General features: G+C 42.2%; 1 protein-coding gene across 1 annotated transcript in view; it reads left to right on the top strand.

Moving 5' to 3' along the window:
* The first annotated feature begins 5669 nt into the window (after nucleotides 1-5669).
* LOC124067085 (transmembrane protein FAM155A) overlaps nucleotides 5670-23436 on the top strand; it is a 77353-nt gene continuing 59586 nt past the window's right edge. The window contains exon 1 of the mRNA XM_046404154.1: nucleotides 5670-7125. Within this exon, the coding sequence (XP_046260110.1) occupies nucleotides 6400-7125 (726 nt within the window). The 5' untranslated portion in view covers nucleotides 5670-6399. The remainder of the gene's footprint in view (nucleotides 7126-23436) is intronic.

Here is a 23436-nt window from a genome sequence, read left to right on the forward strand (position 1 = left end):
TGACAACAGGGATGCTTGGTGACAAAAACCCCTTGGGCTGGGCCTCAGCTCACTCTGCTGGAGTGTGGATCCTCTCTCTCAGCCCTGGAGTTCCTGCAAATCCTGCCTTCTGCTGTTTACACTAAACAGAAGAAAAGCTAACGCTGATGTTACAGGGGCTTGCTCCTTCCATCTGGAGGGGATGCAGGACCATGCCTTTCTTGCTGAGACACTCATTGAATCTTTTGGTTTTATTGGATATTTTTAGCAATAGATTTTTTCAAATTATTATTATTATTACAATCACTTTGTGTAGATTTTCAAAACTTCTGACTATGGTACCCCCTGTTTTAGAGTCAATCAAACTATAAGTCTCCAGCCATGTTGGTGGCACTGTGAGGCTCTACTTTGAGCTAACATGAGCTCGCTAACATGCTTGATGACAAAACTAACATGTTGATGTTGAGCAGTTATACTTGTTACTTGTTCATTCAGCATATTAGCTAACATTCAATAATTAGCAATTAATGCAAAGTATAGATGAGGACAGGACTTTCACAATATCAGGTTTTCACTATATGAGTATTGTGGTCAAACAAATTCACAACAACAATATTACTGGGATATCTATAGAAAATTTGAAAAAAAAATTACTTACTATTTCTTTATTTGTTTACTGTTTGTTTTTACTGTTTTGTTGGCAAATGAATTACATTTGATGATGCAGGGAGGTGGAGGGAGTCTGCAACTGTACAAAAGCATTCAAAAAGAACAATTACACTTAATAAAAGCAACCAGATGAACTGATAAAAAAAGATCTACAGGGCCTAACATCTACATTGGATTGCACAAGATTATCATATGGGTAGTATTAACATAATATCAGTATTTTGTTGTGATCATCTGATGATAACCATGCAATTACAAGTAAACATCAGTACAAAAGTTCATGGCAATCCATGCAATGGTTGACTAAAAATTAAAACATTAATCACAAACCAAAACCAAACATTATGAAGAAATTGCATAACAATGTCCCCCCATAAATTCTTTACAATCATCATAATCACAGAAATCACTTTACACATTATTCACATTAGAAATCTTGTGCAAAAAGCATCTTACTTGCTGCTCTAAGATTATATTGTCACACAGTTAGAAATAGTGCAGGAAGACTTAAACCCATTGTGTGATTTCACCAACCTTCTGCTCCTCTTGCAGAGAGCAATCATTTCCTGTGAGAGCATCAGGATACAGTCTCAGGCCATCGGTGATGTAACATCAGGGTAAGAGAGGATGAAGACAAACACACCCTCGCACACACACAAATACACTCAATCATGTTATGCACATATTCTACAGTGTTTCATATAACAGTTGTGAAGTGTTGTGATGTTGAAATTGTCAACAAGAATGTTTTAAAAATTGTCATTTGTACAACATTTAAGATCACATGTAAACAATAAAATGGTGTAAATAAGCTATTTAAATTAGCAGTCAAATGCCCTAATAATACACATAATAGTGTAAGGGCCTTGACGTCAGTAGATTACATTCTCACACAGGCAGGTCTCATCTATTTGTATTCTGTATGTTTTCTTGCCAGAGTAAATGCTGCCCTCCCTGACAGGCACATTTCCTTTGAAGCTGCAGGCTGGGTGAACACAGAGATCCAGGTTGCACAGTGGGAATATAGGCCAAGAATCCAGGATCATGGATACGGGAATAGGCAGTGTCCTTGGGAAAGTGAGTTGTGTTGATAAGCCGCTGAGGGATTCCTGGAATGGAAATGGGGTGAGTCAATCGATCAGAAGAGTAAAACCCTGAGGCGGAGCAGAAGTGGTGCTAGGAGAGGAGTTGAACTGCATGATGCTATCTCCATCATCGGCCTTAACCCCCTCCATTTCCTGTGACCATAACACAAGGAAACATAACAACGAGTCTGCAAATTTGATCTCATTTATGGCAAATCATTTACACATTACAACATTTTTCATATGGATCATTTTTCACCTGCCAGGAAGCCCTCAGTTTCCAGTCATCTCTAACAAGTTAGTGAGAATAAATTGCGGGATTCTTTGGTGTAATTCATTACAGGAAACAAACACTTTTCATTTGCTTTTGTTAAAAAACTCAACCCCCAACTGCTCCTGATGGCTCTTGAGTGTTCGTGTGAATGTGAAAGGAGGTGGCACCTTGCATAGTAGTCTCTGCCACCAGTATATAAATGTGCTCATGTTGTAAAGTGCTTTGAGTGGTTAGGTAGACTGGAAAAGCGCTCCATAAATACATTCCATTTACCATTCCATTATTCAAATATAGCAGCAACAGTGATAAAACATATCACAAGAAGACTGATATTCTGAATAGAATAAGAAATGTCACCTGGATTGAACACTTGCAAAAACACTGAAAAAACAATCGTATTGCCACTATTATATTAATATTATAAAAAACTTAAATTGCTGCCTATTTTCACATGGCCCAATTCCCATAATTCTATAATGACAGCTGAGAAATCTCATTCATTGATGGAGACTGTGAGATGCATTTGAAAACGAGCCGACCTTGAGTTAATATCATTTTGTCAAAATACCACTCCTAAGGTCAAGAATGAACTTTCACCTTCAAAAAATAATTGTATTAACGCTGTGGAACACACTCAGAAAAGCAGAATAACACATAAGAGCAGACGGACACTAACACAAACACAGGCATGTCTATGCACCTGTGTGCACACACATACAAACACAGGCGTGTCTTTGCAGGTGCATACTTGTTCTTGAGTGGGATAATCTTATATCACACATCCACTCAGGACAGTAAGCCAGGGCTGAGGGTGTTGGTCTTCCATGACCAATCAGAGAGGTTGAGCATGTCTCCTTCTCCTCTCTGACGTCAGACAGATGAAAGCACAGAAGGAGAGAGAGACTGAGAGGCAGAGGAGGACATGGTGATGGAGAGCGAGAGCTTAAGGAAGAGTCGTACAGGGTCAGCTGAGTGGGAGAAGAAAGATGGAGATGGTGGCAACAGGAAAGCGGGGCTAAAGGAACAAAATGAATATAGAAGAGAATGAGAATGAAGAGCATTCAATCTAAAGCTAACATGAGATGGAAAGAGATATGCGGACACATTCACTTTAAGAGGCTAATTTCCACAGGGACACAAAGTGTAGGAGATGTGAGGGCTGTGGATTTGACATACGTCGACACAGTTGGATGATGTCACTTGTCTCTTTTCTCTCACCTCATTCTCCTCCTCTTTTGATTAGCGATAGGTTTGGTCTAGCAACTCCATCCTCACCTCCACCTTCTCTTCCTCCATCAGGAATGCTGACGGGTGGGAAAATAGTGAACATCACGGTGCTAAAAGGTCTTGATTAAAAAGCAAAAAGCAAACAAAAAAAAAACCCTTCAAATGCTCATGAAACCAACACTGTCATCATCAGCATGAGATTTTTGTATGACTCAAGAAAAACAATAGAGATTGTGTTTACTTTTTATAGTTGGAGTTGAATCATAAAAGACTTCAACTAGAACACTAAAAAGACAATGAACCCTCCACACCACTATTTTTGATTTGTTTATAAAACAGACATTTATAAATAGATGGTTGAGCTGAGTCTGAAGCAATTGTACTTCTGAGTGCCTTTGACAAGCCAGACAGGACAGCCATGTAAAAATAGATATAAAGAGGGGTTTTGATATTGAATGGAGCACGTATTTTTATTCCCCTAAAGTGTGTATATTACCTTTGATTTAGCAGGAGCTACTGTGTCAGTGCAATGATACAATCGATTCTACACATGCATATCCAGAGAGAACACACACGCGCACACACACACACACACGCACATGTTCCCCTACATGGATGGTGCATGAGTCATGTCTACAAGCCTTTACTGTTACTGTGATGGCTCCAGATTTAAGGGCCCGAAATTTGCATTCATCTCACAGACATACTCTCTCCCTCTCTGCTGGGTCTCACTCTTGCCCTCACACTGCTTCCTTTGCACGTACACACAAACACACAGGTACGAAAGTGTGGGTGGTAGTGTGAAATTAACAACTCTCTGCTCTGCTGTTGACTGGCCACCTCTCAGCAGCTGACATAAGTGGCCAGGTCCCTGTATTTGTACGTGTACCAGAGCAGGGGCAGGGGGCAGGCTAGGTACATACATGCACAAACTGATCCCAGTCGGGGTCAGAGACGGAGCATGAAATTGAGCAACTACAGTCAAAGGCAGGCTAGACAATCCCACCCGAAGAAGGACATCTATCCCCGCAAGGCCTCGTCAAAGCATCCTGCACTGACATAATACGCAAGAGCAATGACTGATGAGTGATGAGCATTCACGCATCCTGACACAACAGATGTTTGCCATAATGCCACACTGGTTTCAAATCCAGTCCATGCTCCCACCAAAATTCAGGCCCTGCGTGGTGAACTTTCAGTCAGCATCACAATCTGGGGTGAATCGCAGAACAAGGGGTTTAAAAAAAACGGTAAGCAAATTGAATCTGTGTGTGTGTGTTTGTTTGAGTGTGTGTGTGTGTGTGTGAGAGAGAGAGTGCCCACTGACATTTGGTGATAAATCAGCAAATTATATAACTATAAAACACGTGTTCCCTCCACTCAGGGCAACATAACAGAAATGACTGACTTTGTCTTAGCTTTAAAAACTGTGGAGTGCACTCAGTGGACGGTGCATGTCATCATCAACACAACAAGAAGGATTAAACGCGTCTCTTTACTGTGCTTGAGGACAGTTTCACAAACAAGATGAACTGTGGCATCCACACAAATGTCAGATGAGCGTTGAACTGTCCAAGGTTCTGAAACTCTGTGCTATTCTTCACTGCTCAATATATAACTCTTTCAATTAGTTTCTGGCACTATTCAATATGTTGTCACATAGTTTTTGTTTGGCAGCAGGACACTCGATGTACTAAAACTAATTAGATCGGAGTTAGATGAGCACTTTTCCCTCTCAACAACAAATTGTAGAATAAGCTGCCTTAAGCACAAATTAATAAGGTAATCATCTCTTGTCTTATCCCCAATATACATCCCATTAACATTAAGCAACACTGTTTTTGGTAGCACTCCAAGCCATGCACGCTGACAATGATTAGTAGCTTTACGGACGAGGATAAATACTGCAATTTACTATCAGCACCCTAACAGCACCTCTCTCTCTCTCTGTCACACACACACACACAGGAACATTGCATATAGGGCCATACTGTAAGTCGTGTTTGTTTTGAACGCACTGACCAAACACAAAATAACTGATAAGACGGAATCCATTTGCAGGGGACAGGTACATGATATTGTTGAACCTACATGCACAAACCTTGTGCTTGTTCAGCTGCTTTCCACTTGTTCAGAGGCTCAAGCCTGCCTAGTTTTCATTAGTGCTGTCACCGCCTTAATTTCCTACGTCTTCATTGCACCTCTGGGCGAGAGAAAGCGCTGTAATTGGAGGATTTACAGCTTACACTGCGTATGAAATCTGCCGGATCAATGAATCTTAATGACTATATGGAAACAGTGAGTGTGCTTTCTTAACTGCATAGTTGATCTTGTGAATGGAAGACCGAGTATATCCTGCACCAAAAGCAAGATGTCGCCAGAAGTGTGTGTTTGTGCCTGACCAAGACAATATTTGGCAGTTATTACTTATGAAGAACAGAGTGGATAGTCAAAACACCTTCAGCTACCTTCATGCGTGTCTGTGCTCCCTCCACCCTCCCTCCTCCTCCGTGTGTGTGTGTGTGTGTGTGCGCACACATAGGTAATAAGCTGCTCCGCCACTGCGCAACGATGGAGCTATCGCAACGATGGAGATGACGCAAACAGACCCAGCTCTCCGAAAAAGTGTTTCAAGACGAACATGGCGGCAACTTAACCGCGGTCCAAGATGACAATGGCCAACGGGAGAAATGATTCTAGGCTTTCCGCCCAGGTACGGGACAGAGAAACCAGCCTGCGTGCATCGACAGGGCTCTTTGCTCTCCTTTAAGTGAATCTGCAAACCGAACGGCGGCAGACGCGCAGCATCAGTACCAAGAGGCTCGCAACAGCTGGTCTCCCTGCGCCCCCGACGAGAAAACAAACCCGGGGAGAGACGGTAGGGACAGGGGGGCATGCGGTCAAAGAGGACGCCGTTTCCCCCCGGAGAGCCATGGAGAACCGGGATGCGGCCGCGCGAATCTTAATCTGTGCGGGTGCGCTAATTGGATCGGAATAGCACCGTTTGTTGCGGGCGCGATAGAGGAGCGCCCTGGACCGGCGAAGGCACGGCACCCCACCGTTACAGAGGAGAACCAACCGGAGTCCATCTCCCCCAAAGTCAATGAGTATTGTGGCAGAGCAGCCCCCGCGGTGGAGTCGGCCAGGGCAGCACTTTCCTAAAATATGACCAGGGGTGCTTGGATGCGTCGGCAGCATGATGAAGGCTTAAAATTCTGGTTTGCACCCCGAGAGAACGAGAAGCCATTTACCGAGTCGGAGCGGGCCCAGAGATGGCGACTGTCGCTGGCCTCTCTGCTGTTCATCACCGTCCTGCTCTCTGATCACTTGTGGTTCTGCGCCGAGGCGAAACTGACGCGAACCCGAGACAAGCGGTCGGACGAGGGGCTTGCAATTACGGACATGGGCGAGTACCCAAACTCCCTCCACCGACACCATATTCCAACATCACCTGATCCCCACCGCCTCGCCAGAGAGCAAGATGTTATTTTTCTAGGGAATTCTACTCTGTGGCGAATGGACACCTGTCACCCTGACAGCCTGTCCAAAGACTGCTTTACTTTCACGGACGCGGAGACCGTGTGCCTGGGCCTCTCCGGTGGAGGGGAAAAGGGGACACAGTTGGCGTACGTGAATCTGAGCGATTTATACCTTTCTTTTTGTAATTCCTACTCACTTTTGGATTTGTTTTACGGGTTTACGAGTCCGGACGATTTGAATTGCACCCTGGATATGGCCATGGGGATGGATCAGCTGGGATGCAGAAAGTGCGTCCGGGCTTATCAGAGTCTTGACCAGCAGGCGGAGAAGAACTACCGGGAGTTTGAACTGCTGGTTCAGAAATACGAGACGGATGCATACTCGGTTAGGACGTGCATGGAGGAATGCAAGGTAGGACTAACGAGGCCGGGTGGCGCACGCGCGCGCACACACGCACTCGCAAGTGCATTTAAGGGGGTGGGTTCATAGTCGTCATAGCAACCGTTGGGCATATCTGTCAGCATACTGGTATTTGTTTAGAGTTCAGGCTATCAGTGCCTTTAGTGCATTGGCCTGTCAGGATTTGCACACACGCGACAATGGCCCGGGGGTGGGGGGAGAACAGGTCAACAGACTCCTTAATTCCTTCATTATTCTTTTCTCCCTTTTTCTCTTTCTGTGGCACTCTCAGTCAGATCTTTCTAATATGGACTACTTTGTGAACTGTGACTGTGGAAGCTCTGTGAGATGAGAGAAGAGAGGGCTGTGAGAGTGGTGCTCATTTCAATATTGTTAATAGCACACGAGTGGTTTCTGCACCTAATCCAGGCTTTGTACTGTCCCCAGTTTGGTTGTTGTTCCAATAACACGACAGTCTTAGAGCACATATCTCAGGCTGTGGAGTTCATGTTGTGCATGTCAACAGCATTGCACGCCTAGGCCTACATCATCTGCACACACACACACACACAGACACACTGATAGATGAACACATTTGTCTTTTGTTGCTTCAGGCATAAAAGCCCACTCGGCTGCGCTGCTGAACGATGAAATCTATACCTGTAAAAAGAAACATGGTGGGGATACACTGGTTAAATTACTCTTCAGTCTGTTTCTTTTGTTGTGTGCTGGACTGTTGCAGAGGCTGCATCTCTCCTTCAGCTGGATATGATCTTGAGCTCACTCTCCATGGTGCTGAAGGGGGGGCTCTGCAAAAGGCCTTTCAGGAGGACGTGCTTGTTTTCTGTGTGAAATTATATCCACTCCTTTAATTAGTCTGACCATGGAGTATGGTCATCTTGTTGACTCTGCAAGCACAAAGATCACGACCAACATGTTCCCCATCTCTCCCAGTTCTAATCATACCTGATTAGCTAAACCCAGCCAAACAGGAACTCATGAACCCATCTGACAGATGGAAGATATGCAGTATAAAGGTCTTTCATTAACAGGATTAAGAATTGCTGGTGTGGAATTTGGTTAATGATATATGGGATGTGGGACCTTTGCACAGAGATATACAGTATGATGTCAGTCGAGCCTGCACTTTGATTCTGCAAGCGTTGTAAAGTGGAGCTTTATTGGTGTTTGGCAGACGAAATTTGCAAAAGTTTGATGCACCACAGATTGACCAGCTTCCTTGTCGTGGGCTGTAAGTTTTGAGGAAGTGTAATGATGGTTGTTATCAAATGTGTCCAAAGCCCGGAGAGGTGCATCATCACCACAATAGCACTATACACAGGTCACGAAATGGACCTTGAAAAGCAGGAAGTCTTCCTTCAAAAGAACCCTCATAATGATCCTGCAGCCCAAGCTCTTTTCTACAAGATGGATGTTGTACAAGGGCAGATGGTCAGGGTGCTGGGCTGTGAGCACTGATAATCCATGTGTGTGTGAGGAAGGATAGTTAGTGGGAGGATATACTGAGGATAAACCTTCACAATGGAATCATTCTCTGTTCATATGTTTGTTTATTGTGAGTCATACCTTATTGTTATGCATGTGTCAGAGACTGTGTGCATGTATATACAGTGTGTGCATGAATGTGTTTCCTCTAACATCTTACAATTGCTTCCTTCTTCCATCAAATCAGTTGTGTGCATTTGCACTCCTACTCTTTGCTAATGTAATCAGACTCAGGCAGGGCTACAACAGCCTTTTAGCCCCTTTAGCCCAATCTGAATTGCTAATCTGCTTCAGTGTTCGTATGACCTTTGTGAAAGTACAGCACCCTGGGCCTGCATCACAAGCCAGTGCTCCTTGAAGAACCACTCTGCTGGACAATAAAAAGACATTAGACAGCCTGAAACAACAATTATTGCCATCCGCTCTTAACCCTCCCATTTCTGTCAACTCAGACCTCTTCACTCTTGTAGATTGTTGGTCCACATTTAAAACAGCTGTCCAAGGTCCCGACCGAAAGAGCTGAAACTGTAACACCACGTGCTGTTTGTGCATGTGTTGTCGAAGCTGTAGAAGTTTTAGGGATGTGTGAACAGATAAGCAGTGAGATGAGATGATTGGTTTCTGTCTGATGTGAAGCTCAACAAGCTTCTCCATCTTCTTGGTGATGGATGATGAGTTCTGCCCCATCCAAAATATAGTTGACTGTCTGAAAAAGAGCAACAGTGATGACCCCGATGCCTTTCTGTAAAGTTCAGATATGTCCATCTCAAAGAGCTTGGATATGTCCAAACAAAAATGGCAAAATGCCCTGAAAAAAGATGCTGGGTGCTGAAACCTACGTTCTCTCCTTATTATCAGCGACATTTGGAAAAAGATGCTGGTGCTCAGTCTGCTTCAGTGGTCAGACCTCCATCATGTGTGATATACAGGACGTACAAAGGCAGGCTTGTTACTTGGCAAAAATGTCAAAAGCGCGTTCCTTCACTCTATATTGTTTAGCTATATTGTTTAGTTGAAACGGTTGTAAAAGTACCCTACTTTTCTGCTGTTGAAAGGACATGACAAGTGGTATTTTATATATTTTCTCAATAAACCCCTTGAAAACATACTGACCAACAATGAGTTTATCCGACAAGCAAGTGTTCCCTGTGTAGCTAAAGCCTGTAGTAGTTAGCCTTTATTGTTGCCCAAAAAACATATCAGTTAGTTACTCTGTGGCACTAGATGACTTAATTATAAACACTCATTAGTATTCCAAATGTATATTAATCTGTGACCCGAAAAGAGCTTTAGATTCTCAGACTGTATAAATCCCACTGCTAAAGTATCAATCCCAGACCACAGCCACCATTTCTACTATAAACTAGAGGGAAGTACACATTATTGTAAGAAAAACAGGCTTTCATGCTCAATCAACATCAGTAGAATTTGGGTTCTGTCATATACACCAGTGCGGGCTTGCCAGGAGAAATAGAAAATACTAATATATGCTTAAAGGCATCAAATAAAAAATAAAAAATACCCTCCAACACACACACACACACACACACACAGCCGTGTTTCCATCACTTTTGGGGACATCACACAGACCTACATTTATTTCCTGGAGGCTTAACCACCACCTAACCATAACAATAAACATTACTTGCAGAATCCTAACCCTCACCTTAACCTGACCCTAACCTCAATCTAACCTTAAAGCAAGTCTTCACCCTAATATTTAATGATTTACATTGTGGGGACTTGCATTTTGTCTGTCCCCATAAGTAAATATGACTGTGTAAACAGATTTATGTCCCCAAAACTACAGGAATACGTGTCTGTCCACACACACACACATACACACACACACACACACACACACACCAGGAGCCCCATGTGCAGTGTATCCTGCAGGTCCAGACCTGACTGTCCCTTCCGGTGTAATTTAATTTGCACTCCCATAATTCTCTGCTTCTCTGGTGGCTGTGTCTCCAGGGCTGTATTTCAACATGTTGATCTCCTCTCCCTCTATCTGTCATTGTCTCTCGCTTACTTTCACATCCTCCCTCTTTGTCTTTCTCCCATCTGTGTCGGAGCTCTGAGGAGCCGACATTACATGCACACATGTGTCCAGTCTTTGTCTGCACATCACCTCCATCCCTCTCACCCCCTCCCCCCTCCTTATAGACTTAGTTCCCATCAGTAGGCTTGGTTTCTCTCTCCCTCTCCCTTTCTGGAAAGACTGTATGTGGGTGTTGAGCTCTCCTTTCCTTCAGAAGTGATAGATACTGATCTAGGTTAAGGCCGTTTCCTTCCCTTCAATTACAGGCCTGTCCACACAGATCCCACTGTGTGCTCCTTCACCCAGCCAATCTGGCCCCTCTGCTTATTCAATCACCTTTCTCCTCTATCACTCTCCATTTCTACAAGACTATTCACTTGAGCCCCTATTTAATTTAGCTGTTTAGGTTTATGTTTTAACTGTGAGGTTAAAACCATCAGTGAGGACAGGCTGATTGTGCTTTCCATTAAATAAAGTGGAATTACAAAGTCTGTCTCTTTTTAGCCTTACAGTACTGAAAGAAGCAGACCGGAGATGCAGGAAGTAACAGCATAGAAATACAGCAAGTAGAGAAAAGGGTCTACCATGATGCTAACAGGGTTTGGGTATATGTCATATGCATCTTTGTTGTGTAAGCTTGCTAACATTTTTAATTAGCACTAAACAGAAAGTACAGCTAAGACTGATAGCAGTGTAATTAAATGTGCAGATATTTTGGCCTGATGATGGCGTTGGATGAAAATTTAAGGGATCATTTGGGATTATGATCTATCCCGAGGGCAACATGAATGCGTATCACATTTGACATTTGAAAGACTGAAAGTTCGTTCATCAACGGTCTCACTACAAGGACCATGAGCAGCTGTTCTGGGTTTCTCAATTGTATTGCATGTTGTAATGGAATTGTAGGTGTTTGAATTTCTGTTTTCCTGATGCCTTTAAGGACCCCTTGCCCATGTCGGTTTAAAAATTGAGATTATGTAAGGCTTAACTGTGTGGTGAGACTGATTTTGTCAGTACATGTAAAAATTGCGGTGATATTCTACTTTGAACCACTTAACCTGCTGGTAGCATTAGATTCAAGGTGAGCAGATCAACACCAGTCAATGGGATGCATTGAACGGGGGAGCTAAATGTCTGTACAAAATTTTAGCTCAACCTTCCCAGTATTTGTAGAAAAAATATTTATGCAACCTTTCTGCTTGAAGGGTGTTTCAGCTTAAAAGCAGATAAAAATAAATACAGTGGTTATATCAGTATTATTCACCAAGTCTGATGACAACGTTCAGAGGTAGTGAGAAAAACATAGCGACTTCTCATTTGTTAACCATTTTGCTTTACTACAAAAGCAGGTTGTGCTAAACTACACATTAGTTGAAACTGACAGCTTTTTTATGTAAATTAAATGAATGTAGGCTTTGATATGCCACGTAATGTACAGATTGCTCTGCTATTAACGCAGACAGCATGGCCCTGCTGCCAGTCCTGCACTTTTCTCTCTCTCTCCCTCATATTCAATTAGGGCTCTGTTGCTTCTCTACACAGCTCAAATAGATCCAGGGAAACTCCCCTTCATATGAGCTGCCAGTGTTTGTTTCTCCCCAGGCAGGAGATAAGGGAATGCGTGTGTTTGAGAGGAACACAGCAGCACTCCCGTGGAAACGCCTTCTTGTCGTCCTCTATTCCCCATCTACGCAGCACAGTGAGACCATACAGCTCCCTCCTTCACAACGTTGGGCCTCGGCTGCAATCAGCACTTCCACAGCACATCCTTTCTCTCCATAATAATTGTTCTCCCTCGTTCCTACAGGCCAGTACTCTGAAAAAAGTCATTTCCCTCATTCATTTAATATATGGAGGAGTAGTGCCTTGTTTTTCCCGCTCTATTGTTTAGATCAGCTGAAAAAGTCAAACGCAACAGAAAATGCTCGTCCTTGCACATGCGTGTGACTGTGAGCAAGAACAAGCTGCGTGTATCCAGCCAATCACTGTAGGCTGTATGCGGCACCCCTGACAATGAGATAAAAGTTGAAGTGAGTCCTTTTAATGCATTCAATTCAATCAGATCTGTGACATAAACAAATGACTTTTACAAATGCACACTTGCTCTCTGTCTCATCTCTCCTCTGTCTCACTGGTATGCTGAGATGAATGATTTGATGAGTGGGTGAAGTGTTAGGTTTGATTTTCCGTGACAAAGTGAAGAGAGAGATGGGGGCAGGGAGAGCGGAAATGGCTGCTATTGATAACTGACATTAAACACTGTAAACGGAATTTATTTGTTTAAGATAATGATGATTTTAGGTGTTCAACAGCCAGTATCTTTATAAAAATGGTGTATCAGTGCCACAGATTTGGCGCTTGTGTCCAGGATCTGGCTGATTTCTGCCACTTCACTTTTATGCAGTGTTATTTGGTGGCAAACAAACACAATTTCAGGAAACTGATTTTAAAACACTAACCATCTGAGATACACAAGTGACAGCCCAGCACTGTTTCACATTTCTGGATCTGAAGTCCTCCTTTGTGTCGCGATACACATGTTAATTCAGTTCTTATGCACAAGCATGACATTAATGTGCAGACTGAATGTTTATTTGAAAGGAAGACAAAATTGCTAGTCAATGGAATGAATCATTGATGAAAGTGGAATCCATTTAATCAGAACTTCATTGAAACATCTCTTTGAAAGCCATTTATAAAGCAGAGAGTGCAAGTCTGTGCTATTTAGACACTATTTTTAGAATAATGTCTGTAAGCTGTTTAATGGTGTTCATATTGGACAAAAGATGGAATGAAACAGCACATCACATTTCATCTACAGTCTCCCCTAGAGGTAAAGGTGTCTGAATTATGAATGAATTTGAGGTGAATGAGGTCTTTGCGTGAAACTTTTCTTCTGTAAAATAGTTTCATAAAACTGACACGATTATTACAATGAAAATGCAATTTTAAAGGGGCACGTTGTCAATTTTAGACATCAAAGTTTGTTTACAGATCCCAGAGAGCACTACTGCACACGTGAAAAAAGCAAATAAAGCATTTTGTGGCTCCAGAGGGAGCTGCGCAAAACCAGATAAATCACCGCAAGTGATGTCAATTGAAGACTGAAGTCTGTAAAATGGCAAAAGAAAAAAGAAAATCTCGGGGTATGGACCTGGAAAGAAGTGGAGCTCACCAGACTTCTGTAGCCCGCTCCTTGGTTTGCTTGTGACTAATAGCTTGGGGCTACATTAGCAGCTTCTACCATAACACGCCAGAATCTCTGAATGAACTGTCAGCTGTTAAGAGTTGCATTATGGATAATGTAGGTGTAGGATGAGGAATGTGTGGAACAAATAAAGAATCCAGCAATGGCAGTGCAAAATCTGTGGAGCACTTGTTTAATACAGAGTGGTCTATCGCAGAAAACATAATCATCACTGGTACTGGAAATGTTGAATCGATTTGGCCGGTATACAGTATATGTATTGTTTTCAAATGGGATCTGATAAATGTGGCTGTGGCTGATAAATGTGCCTTCCAGTATATGCTGTTGATGCTGCTGGATATTGTCCAAGTTGAATGTAGCTTTTTGTCACCTCCCCCGGCTGCATCCACCAGGCAAGAAGGGATTCATTTTAAACAAACTGATTCTATCAAGTCTTCATCCATGTCCTGCTTATGTGCACGAATGGCAGCACTTCTTTCCTGGCTTTTTACAAAACCTAAAGAGATTGTGCAAAGTTAAGCCCCACCCATCCTGGTGGCAAAAAAATACAAACAAATAAATAACCACTTGACTATGGATTGCATGAAGGTGCTTCCTGGTCATTTCTATCTGCTAGCACACAGCATAAAAATGCATACAAGCTGCTGTGGGGTAGAAAGCACTACCAACAGGTCAAAGAGCACTGAACTAAGTTTCTATAGGCTGAGTCTTTAAGAAGACAGAAGTGGAAAAAGACTTAGGGATCCTGACACTCATTGTGTTGTAATGCGTACAGGAAGTATTTTGATTTGTGATAAGCTCTTCTGTTTTTGTGGGTAAAAGTGTTATTTCTGTAGGTGGTATGTTCACAAGGTCTTCCACATTTATTATCTAATACACTTGTGATGGTTTGTTGCAGAGTAATTTGTTGAACTCACCAGATTATCTGATGGTAACCTTACTCTGTGGTGTGAACTGGCCAACCAACAGTTACTGAATCAGTTCTTTCTGTGTTTTAACAATTTACTGCGAAGCTGGCTATGAGAGACCTAATATAAATCTGTTGTTATTAGAACAAACAACTCGTTGAAGACAAAAAGTGATGGCTGTGCCTGATTAATCACACAGGTCGAGAGAGAGAGAATACATAAAAGCTACAATCTATTTTATATATTTTTACTGGCATTTTGTTAACATTTCAGATTGTACTGAAATTGATTGTTTTCTTCTGTGGTGGGCGTGGTTTTCAGAGTGTGACACATTTTTCTCTGTCTCTCTGTCCTCTGCATCTAACCTGAATCATCTCAACTCCACAGCCACAAGCAAAGAGAGCAGCTCTGTTTTTACACTCCATATAGTGCACACGCAATGCTAGGCGAGGTAGTAACTGCAGATGTCTTTGTAATGGACCATGTCATTCTGTGAGCCTTGTGCAATGCAAAGTCTGATCTGATCTGATCTGATCATTCCCATCATAACCAGTCTCTCTGCTGTCTGAGTTTCGAACATTTTGAACTGAAAGACACTCTGCTGTGCTGCCACAACTGAGACAGAAAGAGTCAAAAACAGCAGAAAGGCCTCGCACACCTCACTGAAGGTACAAGTCAAGAAGAAATGTAGACATCAGAATGAGAATTTCGCGTTTAGCCACTTCCAGCATGACCTTGTCACGTAACATCAGGGTGTGTTTGATTTGTATCACTTGGCGTGCTCGTTGGGCGGTGTGAAGCACTGAATGATAAAGGTGGATGCAGCCTTTTTTCAAACTGTTTGTAGACATAAAACCTTGATGTCATGGTTGCATAAGTTAAGTGGCTCGTCCAGTAAAGAATAAACACCTGCTGTTTTACATGCATGTAAAGTGTCTGTGTAACTTACAGTGTCATACAGAACATGCTGCTGTGGCGTTTGCCTGATCCCTGATCAATGTAACCACTGAATGATCTGCGTGGGGGGAAAAGCATTAGTGAGGAAGCGGCGTGTGTGTGTGTGTGTATGTGTGAGCCTGTAATGAGGAGCAAAAGTTTTGTCATGCTAGTCCATCAAAGTGAGTCATTAATGTGTTTGTTCTAGCTTATGGACAGTTGATAGCTACTACTGCTGCTGCTAATGTTGTGGCTACACAACTGAAGTGCACAAATTAATCCTCCTCTGATATTTCTATATATGTTTATATAATGTATATAGTGCACAGTTTGTATCATTTTGTACCTGGATTTTACCTGCATATAAGAAACTTGAAATGGGAACAAAAACTACAAGAACAAAAAGAAACTGACAGCAGTACTGAAGTGTGCTGAGAAGGCTACAGTTTGAGCATCACTGGCAGAGGAACAGAAACCAGTCACAGTTCCCAGACTCTGGTGACATTCTCACATTACTGAGTCATCATCATCATCAGCCGCTCACAGCATGTCCTGATTCACAGAGAGCTGATCAGAACAGTGAGAGAAGACAGACACACGTACATGCAGTCTGTAAACTCATACATACTGCATATACTGTAGCGTAACCAACAACACCACACGCAGGAGAGAGGCTGACAGCTTTCAGGTGACGGGTTGGATAGAAGAGGGGTGGAGAGGGAGAACGGCAAACGAATGGTTAGATTAAAGGGAATATTCAGTGATGTGTGCAGCATGATGGGCTCGTGTCAGATCCCCTGACAAACTGTATTTTTTTTTTCTGGGGTTTGTACAAACAATTCATTTGAGCACCTGGTCCTAATCCTTTCCATTTTAATCAGGCTAGCTGTTTCTGTCAATGGATGAGTGTGTGTGTGTGTGTGTGTGTGTTTGTTGAATGAGGATGCATGTTTGCATGCATGACTTCATTGTTTGGTGGGATGCTACGGTCATTTCAATAATTTTTTTGTTGTGATAAATAAGTATTAGTGTGTTCAGCACCGCTCTGAAGATCAGTACAACTTTCATGTGTGTTAGCTACATTTGAAGCTACTGCCAAGAGACTTAGCTCAGCAAACAGACTGAAAGCAGGGCAAAACAGTTGCTGTTTTATGAGGGGCTGCATTTTGCCAATTTTACAGTTTGATTTTTATAACTGATTAAATAAACAAGAAATAATGTTACAGTAATATTGAGCTCAGTCAGATTAACTGGTAGGTGGATTTTGCTACAGAGCTTGATGCTGTTATCTTCATATTTACCATGCAGACACGAGATTGGTATTAATCTTCTCATCTAACTCCCAGCCACACACAAATAAAAGCACTTCCCAAAATGTTGAACTATTCCTTTAAAGTTTTATGTTTGCCCAAACATAGTTTTCCATCAGTGCAGCGAGTATTTTTATCTGTGGTTCACCAATTAACTATTTTGCCAATAAATGATGATAATTTTAAAAAGCCCATTTTAACTGCTTCAAATGGATATATTTAAATTCAACCATGAATCCAAGCCCAACGATATCCAGTTTGTCGTTACATATGACTCAGAGAAACTTGAACCAGAGAATGTTTAGCATTTTTGACTGATTATCCAAGTAGTAACCAATTAAATTTCTGTCTATCAAATAATCATCAAATTATTTCAGCTGTAGCTGCAATATCCTGATACCCAGTCAACCAGTGTAGACATTCAGAAATAAAAGCACGTGGGGTTGTTGATGCATTTGCCCTAATGTCTGGATTTGTTTCTGGACTTTGTTTTGATCATATAATGTTTTCAGTCATAGTGTATTTTTAATCCACATCTGGTAATTTTAGACAACAGTACTGCATTGTTTCATGTCTGTGTCCAGGGCACAATGGAAAGGTAACAATCATTCATGTGTGATACAGACTTTTGTTCTTGAATGTTTTTAGTAATTTCTGTGTGTATGCATGTTTGATTACCTGTGTGTTTCACAAAAATTGTTTTCCAGGCAGGATGGAAAAACTCCAAAAGAGCATTTAGGCAAAAGAGCACACTAAACTCCTCCATTCAAACTGATGCAAATGAGATTGTGCTGTCCTCCTCACAGTGCTCATTATGGAGCCAGAGAGGCTGATTATTCACATCATTACTCCAGTGGCACCTAGCAACCACCTCGCAGCCGAGGAACCTTTCCAGGTGTGTGATACAGGTTTAAACTACGTGAGACCTTCAGAATGTTTGGATGTCAGACTGAAAATTTTGCAAGTGGGCTTAGGAAAGACAAGTAGTGTCCACACCCCAACACCTCCTCCAGTCTGACACTGTAATTTGATTGTGGACGAAATGGGGTGGGACAGAGAGAGAGAGAGAGGTTATTGATGGGTACAGATAGAACAGGGAAGAGGAGCTAACCAAGACAGAAGAGGAATGGAGGGCAGCTTGACCTGATCATGAAGGTCTTATCGGCAAATCTTTGTAATGATTTTTCGCCTGCCATGTGTGTGTGTGATGTAGATGGGTGTGTTTTGGCAAATTTAGTGGTTGAAGTGTATCAAGTTTGAGAATATCGTGTAATAATCGTGTATTATACCACAAAATGGATGCAGGTAGGAGAACAGTGTTCCATATGAAGAGGGTGAAGTACTGTGAGATTTATACACTGAGTGACATGTACTATGTGCTAAAATTATATGCTGTATGACATATACTGTTTGTGTACTTAAAAACATCCATCCATCCATTTTCTATACCGCTTATCTGTCAGGGTCGCGGGGGAGCTGGAGCCTATCCCAGCTGACTACGGGCGAGAGGCGGGGTTCACCCTGGACTGGTCGCCAGTCAATCGCAGGGCCAACACACAAAGACAGACAACCACACACTCACACCTAGGGGCAATTTAGAGTAGCCAATTAACCTAATGTGCATGTTTTTGGTATTGTGGGAGGAAGCCGGAGAACCCGGAGAAAACCCACGCAGGCACAGGGAGAACATGCAGAGAACTCCACATAGAAGGGCCCAGACCGGGATTCGAACCTAGAACCCTCTTGCTATGAGGCGACAGTGCTAACCACTGCACCACCGTGCTGCCCTACTTAAAAACATGTGTATTAAAAACAATGAAACCATTACTATATAGGGAAGTATAGCAGAGGAGAATTCAGAGATAGTGATGTCAGCAATAGGGGGGAATTGTGGAAACCGCCAGAGGCTGCAGTATCATTGCAGTCAGCCTGAGGAAGATAATCAGGGAAGGCTACTTGAGCTACTGGAAGTAGTAAAGAGGGAAAAACTGAGTTCAGGGAAAGTTCACAAAGAGCCTTCAAGGTGACCGTACCTCTCCAGGTAGATTCAGAAACTTCTTGTGCTCAATCTCTGTAGGCTACCAGCATGCAAGAAAAGTGACAGCATAAATTTCAGATCACCAATAGGAAATTTCTGGGTAGGACAAAAAGTTAAGATAACAATGTCACCATTATTTCTGATCCAATTATGGAATTCACTTGTCAAAAAAAAAAAAAAAGATATTTCCAGGAGAAGCATCAATAAGAAATAAAAGACGCTAAGTCAGTCAGGTTGTGGAGCCTGCTCTGGTTTATTGCTGTGACAGCTTGTCGTTTACATAATGAACTCCTCACATTAGACTCTGCTCATCTTGGCTGATTTTTTGAGAAGACTCCAGTTGAATTTTTGGCAAAAGTTTCAGATCTTTTTTCCTGGCCCAAGGCTTTGACTTACTCCTCCAACAGATGATGGAGGGGTTAGTGGGGGTTTTCACCTGCTCAGTCTTCCCTCTTGTCTAAAATCCTTTTGTTCATTTGTCCTCGGCGTCCATCTGCCATTTGTCAAATGCAGCTGTGTCACCCCTTCTATATCCTTTTACTCCATCTTTCCCACTGTTATGCTTCATTCTTCTTTTTATTCTTTCTCTCCCATCTTTTGTCCACTTAGAAACTACCTGTAGATCATGGAAGGGCTTTAATCCTGTCCTGCTCTGTCTCTTTTGTTGCAGTTTTCCTTTACACTGGCATTGACAACCTCTGACTGATTCTCTGTAAATTATTCATCTGTCATTGACTTTTCAAAAGCAGAGAGGAGGAACTGGAACACTCCTCTCTCTTGCTCCCACACCCCTGTGACATTGCAGTGTCTTGCGTTTTTTTTTAAAACAAACACACACATACACGCACTAAAGCAGGTACACGTAGAGAGCAGGCAGCAGGTTTCATGCTTGCACATCTGCTGTCTGTCTGATCTGTTTGTTTGTCTGAGCTTTTACAACTAATTAATTAAGACTTGGGATGGGGATTTCTTCCTCTTCTTCTCTAAAAGCATATTTTCTCAAACATCACAGGGACACAGTACCAAATAAAAAAGTACTCGTGACTTTTTTAAATGTAATGGAACTGGGACTTCTTAATTTCATTTGATAACAAGAGACCATTTATGTGTGTTTATGTTTCATACACTAAATTCTCATTTGTGTTTCTTATTTACACATATACGCTATACCTACATATCTAGAATTATAGTGAGCATAGCTGAAAGGTAGCAATCATTGAGCATTTAGATGGTAGAGCTTAACATAAAATGAAGCTTTTATGGTGATCAGACAGTCACTGTGTGTGTGTTTGCTGTATTCTAACCTGAAGGGCATGAATGCATTTTGATATTGTACCCTAACTGTAATCCAACAGAATCTGACTTCTGTATCAACACTTTCCCCACATGGTTGTTTCCCTGTTTCCTGCCTACCCATTTCCTTATTGCATTCCTTGCATTCATCTTTCCACTTTTATCAAAGTTGTTGCCCAGCACATGATCGGTGCCCCTCTTCGTCACATCACATTGTCCTCGTCTTGCTCCCTGTAGTCCTAATCCTGCTGTGCAGGCTCTTAGCTGGATAAAGCTGTCTCCCATCCTTTCTCTTTATGGCAGGATTTACAGCGGTACCCTTTCATATCCCCCTTTTAGCACTCTTACGGTATCTTCTACTGTTACAGAGCCGTGCTCTTTGGAGAGCATAAAATTCAGTTGCTCAATCGAAAGAAATCCCAGAGGGACCCTGAAGGTCTCTCGCAAATAACAGTACCACAATTTGAAAGAGTTAAATATAATCGAAAAGACTAGTATTTTTGTGCATAACATTATGGGAATTTTTGCCATATTTTACATGGATATCCAATCAGTGTTACTGGTAAATGTGTCATTTGAAGCAATAATTCCTGCTTTCTGAGTTGAGTTGGCAGTGCTTACGTGAACCAGGGTGCATTGCGCTCAAGCTTCTGATGCCCACGTCCACTGAACAAGCAAGACTGACAATGTTGCCAAGCAAATGAATTCCTGCAGTTTGTCCATATCCATAAAGTAAATTTATATACAGCCGAAATACACAACCATACAGAAATGAGGGTCTCAGAGCAGAACTGGCTTCCGTAAAGCTTGACAAAAAAGCAACATAAATGAAAAAAGCAGTCACTGGCAACAAACATACTCCATCTTTAATTGGCTTCAAATGAGGCTTAATATTTAATGTCAATTTCTGTGGAGCAACTTGCTAACCCCACTTTCAACAGAGTATTTTGTAAAATAAACAGCAGGGCAAAACTTAGAGCTTTACATTTTTGTTCAGTGTCCTCTTTGTCCTTGGTGTCAGTTGGTTGTGGTATGCATTACTGCACCTGAGCCTCATATGTCGTCATTCCCACACTTTAATACGGTGCATGTGCTACTTCAGTCCTGCAGTGCAGTGTCTTTGAGTAGGGCTGGATGAAAAGGAAATGTGAATTCATCGGAGAGGTTTTCTCGATATCTAACATTCAGTATTTAATGATTTGTTTTTGCGTTTGGCTGTGTTGGTGGAATATGAGGGAGGGCATATTACTGTATATGTGACTGTGTTTGGAAACGAAAAGAGAGGGTGGGCGAGAATGAGGGTGACTTCTCACAAACGGACTTATTGATTTCCCATTCGAAAGCAGGGGTGAGGTTTCTGACAGGAGAGATTGGGAGGTGGAGTCGTCAAGAAAAAGGAAGACATGAGGTGTAAAGAAAAGACAAAAAGAGAGGGGGCGGGTCTGAGACTGACAACAGAATATTGATGTTGCTTGGAAAGAGAGGGAGCTGGACAAACGTGTAGAAGGAGAGTGGACAAACAGGAGGAGGGCTGGTGGCTGGGAGTATGGGGGCTTGACCTTACAACCCCCCTCATCTGATTGATGCTTTCAGTCAAGGCACACAGATGCTGGTAGCACAACTCTGGCATAGGAAATGATGATGATTGATTGAAAGGGGATGATGAGGGTCATATCCTGTACAGAGGACAGCAGGACTGTTACCGACAGAACTACTCTCCTTCTCTCTTTCTCTCTTTTATCTCTTCCTTTGTCTTCATCAGTCCTCTATTCGCCCCTCTCAGCCCACCATAACATCGTTTCTGCCTTTCTGCATGCTGTATCAACTCATCTTCTTACTTTGTCTCAGGTTTTGCAGGATTTTTTTCTACCCTGCTTCTGATGATGATGTCCAAATGTGGGTATCTGCTGATTTTTGTCTTTTTGCTGCATGACCCCTGTGTTAAAGTAAACCTGTACCTATGAATGACTACAGTATTAGCAGAGCTGTCCATACCCCAACATGCTTTAGGGGGTTTGTGAAATTGTAGGCGGATTATGAAAGTGGTTATTTGCTAAGTCCCTCCCATTTTTAAATCACTGTTTCTACACTTATCGAAGTTTCCTGTTCAGGCACAGCACATATAAAATTTACAGTTGACCACAAGTAACAAAAGCAGGCTTCTCATTTATAACTGATGACTGTTGATTTTTGCAGTTGAAATGACTAGTAGATTTTGCACTTGATGGCTGCATAAATAATGCTGTGTGTCCTGGATAAAAAGGCAGCATCAACTGATGAGCCACAGAAGACTCTGAAACTCATTAGCAGCATTCTTCAGGTTTTGCAGCATAATAGAGTTTGTTAGCCCTTGTATTGCAGTACAGTATTGTAACTAGAATGGAAGAAAAGCGATAGAATAATTAGATGTTTTAATGTGTACAAACGGTATGCTTTAGTTTTGCATGAGAAAATTACTTTCACAAACCCAGTAACCCACTGTATGCCACTTAATTGGGCATGCTGTCTTTTGAAATTCGTTTGAACATCAGATCTACGCAGACTATTCCTTAGACTTTTAGTGTCTTTTTGGAGTTTTGAATAGCCTTTTAAAAATCTGAGATAACATCAAGCTCTTGTCAAACGCACACACAGTTCATGCTGTAGAATAACTGTAGCTGTGAGCAGCGGGAATCAGAGCTGGTGCAACACGCAGTGACTTCTGTGTCCACACAGAAAAGGCTCCCCTCAGCGTAATTACATAATTACAGCTTCTACATCTCTTCAACAAACCACTTCACCTGTGAGGGGCTGCGTTTTTTTTTTTCCAGACCAAAACTGACATGCTGAAGAAAGTTACAACTCCATTAGGTCCTTGAACTGTATTTGTTTGAAGTTTGTTGTTAAGAAATTTTTGGCTGCACTTTATCAATGTAACAATTCAGCCTTCTAAAAGACTCCAGTCATGTGTAATTAAGGCAAGTGTGTCCAGGCAGGTATGAAGGTGGACAGGCAGATAGGCCACAGTCACACACTATATAGACAAAGGTATCTAGACAGACCTCTTTATGGGGCTGTTTTTTAGGGGTTGGGCTCGG

The sequence above is a fragment of the Scatophagus argus genome, chromosome 11, assembly GCF_020382885.2.
Source record: "Scatophagus argus isolate fScaArg1 chromosome 11, fScaArg1.pri, whole genome shotgun sequence".
NCBI classification, from domain to species: domain Eukaryota; kingdom Metazoa; phylum Chordata; class Actinopteri; family Scatophagidae; genus Scatophagus; species Scatophagus argus.